At 44.2% G+C, this 10,728-nt stretch overlaps 1 protein-coding gene across 1 annotated transcript in view; it reads left to right on the top strand.

Moving 5' to 3' along the window:
• MYO16 (myosin XVI) overlaps nucleotides 1-10,728 on the top strand; it is a 461,549-nt gene that overhangs the window by 78,847 nt on the left and 371,974 nt on the right. The window contains exon 4 of the mRNA XM_077754002.1: nucleotides 9,915-10,023. Coding sequence (XP_077610128.1) covers nucleotides 9,915-10,023 — 109 coding nt within the window. The remainder of the gene's footprint in view (nucleotides 1-9,914; nucleotides 10,024-10,728) is intronic.

Consider the following 10,728-nt stretch of genomic DNA (forward strand, 5'->3'; position numbering starts at 1 on the left):
CCCCCCGGGCAGGTCCAGGAGGCAGTGGTTCTGGAACTCCAGAGAGTCTCATCTGCACCCACGTGGGGACAGAAGCCCTGGAGGAAACCAGGCCACCCCATCAAAATGTGACGTCCGAAAAAAGAACGAACATTCGAAAGAGGGTCTAAAGTGTACCTATTAAAAGACCGTTAGAGAAACAGAAGGCTGCGGAGAAGACTGGAAAAGAGAAGCCGGATTTAGAAGGCAAACCAGAAGCCGGCGCTGCCGTGAATGTCCAGGGGAAACGTGGCTTGAGAGTTTCCTTGTGGATGGGGGAGCGGGATTCACAGGAGAAGCTAGTCACTCAAACATGGGGAAGGAAACGCTAAGCAAGTTACAAATTGCGTCCCAAGCTCAAATGCAAGGACATGTACATTCTGTGCTGTTTCCCCTTCATTTGTATATAAATGTTGCAGTGTGGAACATTAAAACTGTAATAGAATAGGCTCGACTAAAGAAAGCAAAAGAAAGAGAGACACTGGGACCATAAGGCACCGGAGATAAACACATGAAGACCATCAATGCAAGGTATCTACGGACAGAAAATATCCACTATCCATATTCACAGTTTGCTGGTTAACAAAACCGGAAAAGGCTATATTTCCTCCGAGCAAAGCATGGAGTGTTTGGATGAACAAAATCTATGCCTTTTAAAAAAAGCAGAGAACACTGACTGGTATTGGAGAATAATTAAATGAAAATCAGGGAGGTAGGAAGACACTGGCTCATTTCATGCAAGGTCTTCGTCAACGAGTATTGTGTGGTTCACACAAAACCAAAAGATGAAGGGAAATAAATGAGTCGGACACATAATAGAAGTGACTTGCACAATATCTGCAAATTATGTTCAATTTACCCTAACCATAGGGGGCTCTTTACAAATGTGGATCCCATGATTTCTTGTCTTAGCTTTTTCTCGGAAACACTTATTTACTGTGGTTGCTTACGAAATTGTATCTTTTAATTGGATGGTTGACCTTTAATTATATTGTGGCCATTCATTGATTCAATCGTTACTCAGACTCACTCACCAGATAATCATTGACTTGTCTAAAGTTTTATTCCTCACCTTTGACCTTGGTAGATTTAAACTTGTCAGGGACCCGAGAGAATGGTCCTGTGTTTTCCCCTTGTTTCAGGGTGTGGCTCATTGCTTATTTTATTTTTTTTTAAATTAAAAAAAAAGTTTTAATGTTTAATTATTTTTGAGACAGAGAGAAAACATGAGCAGGGGAGGGGCAGAGACAGAGGGAGACACAGAATCCGAAGCAGGCTCCAGGCTCTGAGCTGAAAGCACAGAGTCCGACGCAGGGCTTGATCCCATGAACCGTGAGATCATGGCCTGAGCTGAAGTCGAACACTTAATGAACTGAGTCACCCAGGCGCCCCAGTGTTGATTTATTTTTGAGAGAGAGAGAGAGAAAACAAGCCAGAGAGGGGCAGAGAGAGAGGAAGAGAGAGAGAATCCCAAGCAGGCTCTGCATTTCCAGCCCAGAGCCCGATGTGGGGTTTGATCCCATGAACCGTACGATCATGACCTGAGCTGAAGTCAGATGCTTAACCGCCTGAGCCACCCAGGCGCCCTGAGTAGTCTCCTATTTTAGACATTTTATCCAAATTCTCATTACTTTCTCTATTTTTACAACACTATTATTCATGATCATGGCAATATCTATTGCGTGTTACATAACTGTGTTTATATTGCTACACTTTGACTTTTCACCTTTAGTCTGCAAGATGGGGATTAAGCTCTAAGTGCCACAGATCCATACCCTAACAGGTCCGTCCACTGCCATGTGCCTGTCCTCCCCATCCCTTTAAATTTCTATCATCTGTAGAAACGTGTACGGGCTTCTCTAGCAAGACTGAATGCTGTCCGCACCAGTTCACTTGGAATTCACAGTTACCCTTTCTTTCTTACATACTTCGGTTTCCTGACACGGCTGGTTACTCGCATAGCAGCAGAGCCACAGTAAATATTTACGTGCTCCTGATGTAATCACTGTTGACCTCAGGATGTTTACAGAGGGAGCTGTAAAAATGTGTTCCAGTATCATTTCAACTCTTATAAAATTTTAAGTGGTTGTAATATGGGTTTTAAGATTTTTATTACCATAAAAGTTTACCATCATTAAAATCTCAAAGTACATTTTAATTATATTAAGGGCTTAATACATAGTTCTTAATGAGTGAATGCATTCCCCGACGGCATCGCCTCCTACGTTATCTGCCCCATTCTAGCATCTGGAGGAAGGTTAATGCTTGTAGTTTTCTCTCTCTGCTTAAACAGTGGGAACGCTTGGGAAAGTCTCTGCTTGAGACCAGAGATGCATGAATCTTCTGGTTTCGTTCCCTAAGTTTTCATAATTGTGGGCAGATAGAAGCCCCATGGTGCCTCGGGTTGGTCTGACTCAAGTACCAGAGGGACGGCCTGTGGCCTGTGGTTCCTCCTTCTCGGCCTTGTTCACTGGCTGTCATCCAGGGTAATTGGCTCTGTTACAGGTAGGTGCTGGTGCGCACCCCACCTAACCTCCTCCTTCTGGCTGCCGTGGGGCTTTCAGCTGTGATGTCTCAGCTGAGCTTTAGGGAAGGAGATGGCGATCGACTGTGTTTAGCAGTTTCTTCACCTGTTTCCTTTGGTGGCATGAACATCTCAGAATGAGAGGCGTTGCTTGCGGAACATACCTCATAAAATAGCATCTCTGCCAATCTCCTACTTCAACAACAATAATGCATGTAAAATGACACAGGGCGCAGAGAGTAGGTATTTCACAAGACCATGTGCTTCTTACTCCCAGTTGCGTTTCGTTGCCCTTTGGATCCGTATCTGTTATTCTTTTTGTTCAGTGATTTTAGGTTTCCTTTTGGGGGGAGTCTCATAGTTTTGCTCATCTTTTTATAAAAACCTTTTGCTATTTTGTTCTGATTTGACTTGAAGACAGGGCAGAATTGTGAGGAACTTTTCTTTTCACTTTCAAATGATCGCTCACAAGCAACCGTGAAGGGTGTGTTGTGCTTCTGTGAGTCACTGGCTGGAAGACAGACTTTCAAAGAAACTAAGTGGTAAGTTACGGGAAATAAGGGAACCAGACAGATTGTTTGGAGATCTCTTTCAGAAGTACCTGTAAGTTTCTACTTAATCTTTCATACAAGTATTTTGTCACATGTGGGTTCTCTTTGAGGAACAGATTTGCAAAGAGTTCTCATGTCCGGACATCTCAGGGCACGTTGCCTTTTTTTTTTCAATAATAGTCCTAAGAGAGGGCATTCTGGTATTTTTTCTGATTTGCCTTAGATGCTGCACTTGAAGCTGTTACCACTGTTGGGTCTCTGTATTCTGGGCATGACACTTTAGAAGTATTTCTTGCCTTTGACTGAAATTATTTTGTTTCCTCATTGCTGGTTTTGTCAAATACATTGTATGGTAGGAGTGAGGGGAAGAGGGGAAGGAATCAACTCAAATCTACCCTCCTCAGTGTTTCAAGGAGCTCGGGCTGGACTGCCCTTCCTTCTCTCCTCCAGCTACTTCATTCTGCCCGTGCGGTTTGTAGCTTGCATTCACGGCCCAGCTAAAAACCGCATGCAGAGAGGGGCGGGTGATGTGCTAGACTCTAGCTTATAGTTGTCTCTACAAATACTGTATTTAAAAATTTTTAATGTTTATTATTTATTTTTGAGAGAGACAGAGCATGAGCAGGGGAGGGACAGAGAGAGAGGGAGACACAGAATCCGAAGCAGGCTCCAGGCTCCGAGCTGTCAGCACAGAGCCTGACGCGGGGCTCGGACCCACCAATTATGGGATCATGACCTGAGCCGAAGTCGGACACTTAACCGACTGAGCCACCAAGGCGCCCCACCAATGCCATATGTAATAAGATATTCTTTCTCTTCTGATTACTTTTATTAGTACAGGTACTGTTTATTGAGTGCCTACTGCCTGCTGTAGGTCAGCACTGTGCTGGGTACTGCATATGTTTATACCAGGTTAACTGGTGTCTACATTAAATAGTAAGAGTTGGCTCCACTTTGCAAACTGACGGACAGAATTAGGTGTTTTATCCTTGGTCCTGAAACCGGTGAGCAGTAACCCGGCACTCAGAGCGCGGCTTCTGTGTTACCAAGAGAACTTCCCTCCTCTTCTCCTTTCCTATGACCTCTCACTCAAACACCCCTTGGCAGACGTGTCCCTGTTTTGCAGCTCTCTGAAGGCTAATATTCCAATTTCCATTAAAAAACTTTTTAACATTTATTTATTTTTGAGAGACAGAGAGACACAGGGCATGAGCCAGAGGTGACGGGTAGAGAGAGGGAGACACAGAATCCAAAGCAGGCTCCAGGCTCCTAGCTGTCAGCACAGAGCCCGACACGGGGCTCGAACCCACGAACTGTGAGAGCATGACCTGAGCTGAAGTCAGACCCTTAACTGACTGAGCCACCCAGGCGCCCCACCACTTTCTATTTTTGAATAGTGTCACCAAACTTACCATCAAATGAATGCAAAATAGTGGAAATATGTAATTAAAATTTTATAGACTGCTTCTATCTCAGAAGCCCCATTTAGACTTCTCGTTCTTATCTAAATCTGTGTTCCTTTTGAATGTGCATTTCTTGTTGGATAGCAACTTTTATTGTTCAGTTAATAGGAGACTCCGTGAATAGTTCAGCAGTGAATATTGTGGCGCTTCCCAAATTCAGTGTTTTTGGTCAAGTGAATTTGAAAGATTTGGAGAATGTTTCACTGGTTGGGGTCCGGATGACACAGGCCCTCGAAGGCTTGAAAAAGCATTGAAGTGATCTCTGATCTCACAGTACAATTGCCAGAGTCCTTAAACTAGACGTTTGCAAACTGCTAATAGCATGTGCTGTGACCTAAAATAATTGCTTGCGCATTATACATTCATCTGGGACAGGCTTCATTTTATCATGCTAGCGCATAATGCAGCGTTTTCTATAGAAAGAAGAGAAACCATCTGCAATTCAAAAGCACAAAACATCCACTCACAGAATTTTCTATTTTTCCTACCGGGTTTGATGCCAACATTTTTATCTGTAAGTGGAATATTTTGCGGCAGGATATTTGAAGCCTGTGTAAATATTCTATTCCTCATCAGGGTTTTCGTTCAAACTTCCGCCTTTCCAGCACCCAGGAAGATAGTGTTAGTATCCCTTGCTGACTCTCATTTAAATCAGTTATTACTATGACAGATGCTAGATTCTCCCCTTGTTCTGCCTTCTGCATGTACAAGTTGGTATTCTGTGGTAAGGAAGACCTGTACTCAGATGTTGTATCTGCTGATATCTGTGTGCACGCATGGGTTCCTAGTATTAGTTGTGCCGTGCAGAAACCTGGCAGACCTCACCTCTGCCAGGGATCAAGGTTAACTTCATCACTGATAGGACCAAGGGACATCGTGTGGCATCTGATAGGGCATGATGGGAAAACACGCCATCCCCTCTCCGGTTTGTCTGCCAGAAACTTTCCTGTAGCCACAGTTGACAGAAGGCCTTGAAAAGACTGAGGAGGTGTCCCGAATTGGGATGGAGCCAAAGAAGAAGGTCAACTACATGTGCTGGGGGATCATGGATTACCTCCCGGGCTACGGAAGTAGTGGTCAACATGACAGCTGGAGAAAGTACTGCCATTTGAGCGGTGCAGGGTGGTTTAGATAGTAGTGTTCAGTCATGTTAAATTTTCTGATTTTGACAATTTTCATGCATGAGAATTGTCCTTATTCTTATGAAATACACACTAAAATATTAGGGGTAAAAGGATGTGGTGCCTGTTGACTCACTTTTAAGAGATTTGGGGAAAATAGTGCATAAATAGGAGGGAAACATACCTTGGCGTATTTGGGGAAAGGGCAGAGAATTTTGGTTTCCCAGGGTTGCCGTAACAACTTACCACAAACCGGGGGGGGGGGCAGGGGGGAGGGTTAAAGCAACAGAGATTGGTCATCTCACAGTTCGGGAGGCCAGAATCGAGGTCTGCAAAGTCACGCCCCCTCGGAAACCTGCAGGAGAAGCTCCTTCCTCACCTGCTGATCCTTGGCTGGTGGCTGCATAGCTCCCCTCTCCACCTCCACCTTCACCTGGACACCTTCCCTCTGAGTGTGTGCGTCCCTCTGAGTGTGTGCGTCCCTGGCCCCATAAGAGTACCTCTCCTGCTGCTTACTCCAGTGTGGACACGTCTTAACTCACACGATTACGTCTGTCTCTCACCTGATCGCATCCACACCATCCTGTTTCCACATGAGTCCACGTTCACAGGCACTAGGCATTGGGACTCGCATATTTCTTGTTAGGGGGACGGAATTCAACTCATCACAGGTACACAGGGCTTCTTGGCGTTACTCTTGCAACTTTAACTAAATTGGAAATTATATCAAAATAAAAGGTTGCCAGAAAGTGTCGGCGTATAAAAAGTGGTATTTGCTTAAGCAAATTAAGCAAGTCTTCATATGCCATCAATTTCATCAATTTCATCAATAGTGCTCCCGTTCGGAGCACTATTCCCCGGCTTTTAAACCACTTGGTGAACTCTGAGCATCAGTGCAATGAAATTTGGAATGTAAAAGGAACATATGTTAGAGTATTGAAGAATACCATGTCTGGAAGGGAAAAATATATTTTAGAATACACGTATTTTTAAATTTTTATATTAAAATTGGACAACGTCAGTGATATTTTTATTGAATTACCTAATGGCTCTCACTTTGCAAAACTGAGAAAAATTCATTTTATAAAGGTTTATTTATTTTTAAGAGACAGAGAGAGAGAGAGCAGGGTGGGGGGCAGAGAGAGAGGGGAGACACAGAATCCGAAGCAGGCTCTGTGCTGACATCTCAGAGCCTGATGCAGGCCTTGAACTCACGAACCGTGAGATCATGACCTGAGTTGAAGTTGGATGCTCAACTGACTGAGCCACCCAGGTGCCCTGAGAAAAATTCATTTTATATGACTGACTGGCTCAAAGTATTTTTTTAAAACGTAAGTACTAACACAATACCTTACAATGTTGCTAATCCCCAGCCCCATTTTCCTTTCTGTTTGCTGGAAATTAGACCATCCTGATGGAACTGAGGCAGGTCTCTGACTTGTTGAGGAGAAGCCCTGTTTCACAAGTCCTCACTCTTCCATTCCAGTGACATCCATTAACAACTAAATTGCAAGTTAACACTTGAGGTAGTCACACTAAGAGTCATAACCAGTCATGAATCTTCTCGATGGTGGTTTGTTCTATTTTTGTTTTTTAATAGATGTATGATTTCAGAAGTGTAATTTCAGATATGAAGCTTCTCAGGAGATCCTTTAGGACCGATGTTCTTATTGCATGTACCTCAGCCTGTCCAGGGATCTCTTCCAAGACCAGATAGTCAGAGCGGTGGGGGCCCCGCATCAGGAACCCTGATATAGGTGGGGTGGAAAGAAGAGAAGGAGGGAAGAGTGAGAGGGAAGGGGAGAAAGAAAGGGGAAGAGAGAGTGAAGTAGGGGGAGAAGGAGGAAGGAAGGAAGGAAAGGGAGGAAGGAAGAAAGGAAGGAAGGAAGAAAGGAAGGGAGGGAGGAAGGAAGGAAGGAAGGAAGTCATAAATGTCCATCTAAAAGAGTAAAGGCAGGAAATGTAAGTATGCATATAGTGATTTTGTAGTTTTATTCCTGTCCCCTTGAAAATAAAGGTCAGGAAAATTAGTTTAAAAGGATTTCGTTAAAAATTTTAGGGGCGCCTGGGTGGGCTCCGTCGGTTAAGCGGTCCAACTTTGACTCGGGTCATGATCTCACGGTTTGTGGGTTCGAACCCCGCGGCTGACAGCTCAGAGCCTGGAGCTGCTTCAGATTCTGTGTCTCCCCCCCTTCTCTGAGCCTCCCCTGCTCACACTGTCTCTCTCTCTCAGCAGTAAATAAAACATTAAAAAAATTTTAGTTCTCTGCTTTAATCTTTAATAATTAGCTCAAGTTCTGCTTTTGGCTCCTTATTTTTCAATTTGTTTCCCTAAATCTCTTTTAGTGCCTTGCATGTGTCAGGCACCAAGGCAGGTAGGGGGGATGATAATGGACACTCAGCTCTGATCTTTGATGAGCCAAGTTCCCGTTGCCCAGGAAAGACAGGCTTCTGTACAGGGAACCCCTGGTCAGTCAGTAGCACCCACTGCTGGCTGATGGATGGGTTGGAATTGCAGTGAAGGAGCCCCGCCGCCATATTTAGCATCAGGTGGCACCTTCAGACTTGTTTTGAAAGAGCCTTGTTACTCCTCGTAGAGTAGTATTCTCCAGAAGTGCAGTGTCGCTCAGCACCAAGTTGTTCTCCAATTTATGTCTGCTGTTGTCGATAATACACGGTGATAGATATATTCGATATTGCCTTGTGTCCAGATGTTTGGCATAGATAAGATTCCACCTGAAACATTCATGCCTTGGGAAAAAGAGAATAACTTGATTTATGTCTACCTATTAGTATTGAAATCGATAATGAGACCCTGTAGTTCTCTATTAATTGGCTCCTTAACAATTGGTCCTTGGGTAGGTATGCAAAACCTCATTCCCCTGGTTGGATACTGAAGGAGAGGAATCATTAGCAAAGTCTGCTTAACGCTACTGCCTCCAGGAATTTCTTTTCAAATTCTGTATAAGTAAAGATATTAAATGCACTGAGAAGACTTGGTTTGACGTTTTCAGGACCTGAAAAGCACGTGCTTCCTTACCTAAGTGAAAATCTGAAATATATAACCTAATTTGTTCAAATAGAGGAGTATTTTCTTATGACTATAGAAAATATAACCAAGATCTCTCAAGATGGTGAGGTGAGTGGCATAGTTTATATTCGGGGCAGATATTAAGATAGACACTGTTTTGCCACTTGGACCTATTCTTACTTTTGTCTTTGCAATATATATAGAGCATTCCTCGGGGAAGCCTGTGCAGACTTGGTAAGGTGTAGGAAGGTTGTTTATTTAATATACATCTAGAATCACAGAAGGCAAAATCCCACATTGTAGTATATTAGATTATGAATGTTATATACCTGTTCACGTAACATTATGAATTTGGACAGTATGTGAACTCTATTAATATTGCGTCCCAGGCTCATATCAGTAAGAGGAATAGGGAGGACTTCCATTTGTCTGGTCTGAGTTCAGCGACTCATCACCCCGGAAGGCGAAGGAGGAGTCATGGTCAGTGGGTACGAGTTCACGCCATGACCTTGGAGAAGACGGAAAGTAAAACTGTGACTGTATTTAAGCTGGAGGGGAAGACGCACCCTCAGAGGTGCTCGATAAAGGGTGCTGTGAAGCTGACAGCTATGTGATGACCATATTTAATGCCCTTCATTAACATCTACAGATTGGGCTTTTTTTCAAAAACCGTTTCTGGGAAAAGAAAGGAAAAACAACCGGACGCCATTAGCCCAGGCCTTTATTAAAACATGGTCATATGAGAACAGCACTCACAGGACTTCCTGTGGAGAGCAAGGTGCTTGAGGAGCTCACAGGATAGTTTGGGGGAGGTCAGAGTTCACAGAAGGGTTGCCTGTGGAGACCGTCTAAAGGCATGGGGACCTTCTGCCGTGGTAAAATCAAGGCAGCCAACCCAGAGATGCCGGTGATTCCATCACCATGGATTGGATGTCTTGGGTTTAGCAAGAGGGGTGGGGAGAAGCAGCTGGGGCTAAGGCCTCGCAAAGGTCAGTTGAACATTCTTAGCCCATTGGAGTTTCTCACAAAGTATTTGCTACATTTGTCGTAAAAAGCAATTACAGTGTTCCACACGATTCTACAGGGTTTTATCTAAGGACAGACTTTTCCGGATCTGTTTCCCAACTAATGTAGACGTGGAAGTTTCGACCCGCTTTCTTTGTTCACAGCATGAGTAATGTCATATTTGTTCTTTTTCGCTTACAGGCCGGAGCCAATGTCCTCCTCCAGGATGTTAATGGAAATATCCCATTGGATTATGCCGTGGAAGGGACAGAATCTAGTTCTATCCTGTTGACCTACCTGGATGAAAATGGTAGGCAGATGCTTTGAAAAACTGTACAGAGAGAGATTTAAAGACAGCATGGTAGAAGTGCAAATGTGTATTTATTTTTTAGGCCTGCTCCCATGATTTCAGACTGATGTGGTTTCCCTGATTGTGTACAACGAAGTATTTGTTTCTCTATAGCGTTTCATCGTTCCCTCCGCAAGGCCTGGCTGCTCTTGTCAAGGCAGTTTTGCAAGACGGCAGAAATCTCGAGGCCAACAATGAAGGAACATTTTAACAAGCATCCAAAGTCCATAATTAGTGGGACTGGGTTTGTAATTATAATCTGCTCTCCCCTGGGAGGGCAAGAGAAGTGAAGCAGCACAACTGAATTCTGAGTTAATGAGAGCGAGGTCATCTGAAGTGTATTCTCTCAGGAGCGGGTGGTCCTCGCAAGAATCACGTGCCAGCGAGCGGGGACTTAAGTCAAGGGCAGCTCGCACAGCTTCCCAGCATCCACTGTTGGTGACGCTGGGGGACACAGATGTCAGAAGAAAGCGCCCGGGTCGTGTTGCTCGTGAGGAGAGCTCCGGATAGATTCCCTCACAAAGAATGTTTAATTGCACAGACAAAACGTATAATTTCATGAGCAAGTTCGGCCTTGGCCAAGTGGGAGGTGTTTGAAATCCTGAGCCCGGTACGGTATGCAACTGAAGAAGTCTGCCACTCCTCTCCCCCCCTTTTTTTTTTTTT

This window comes from Crocuta crocuta, unplaced genomic scaffold, assembly GCF_008692635.1.
Source record: "Crocuta crocuta isolate KB4526 unplaced genomic scaffold, BGI_CrCroc_1.0 scaffold31, whole genome shotgun sequence".
Taxonomy (NCBI): Eukaryota; Metazoa; Chordata; class Mammalia; order Carnivora; family Hyaenidae; genus Crocuta; species Crocuta crocuta.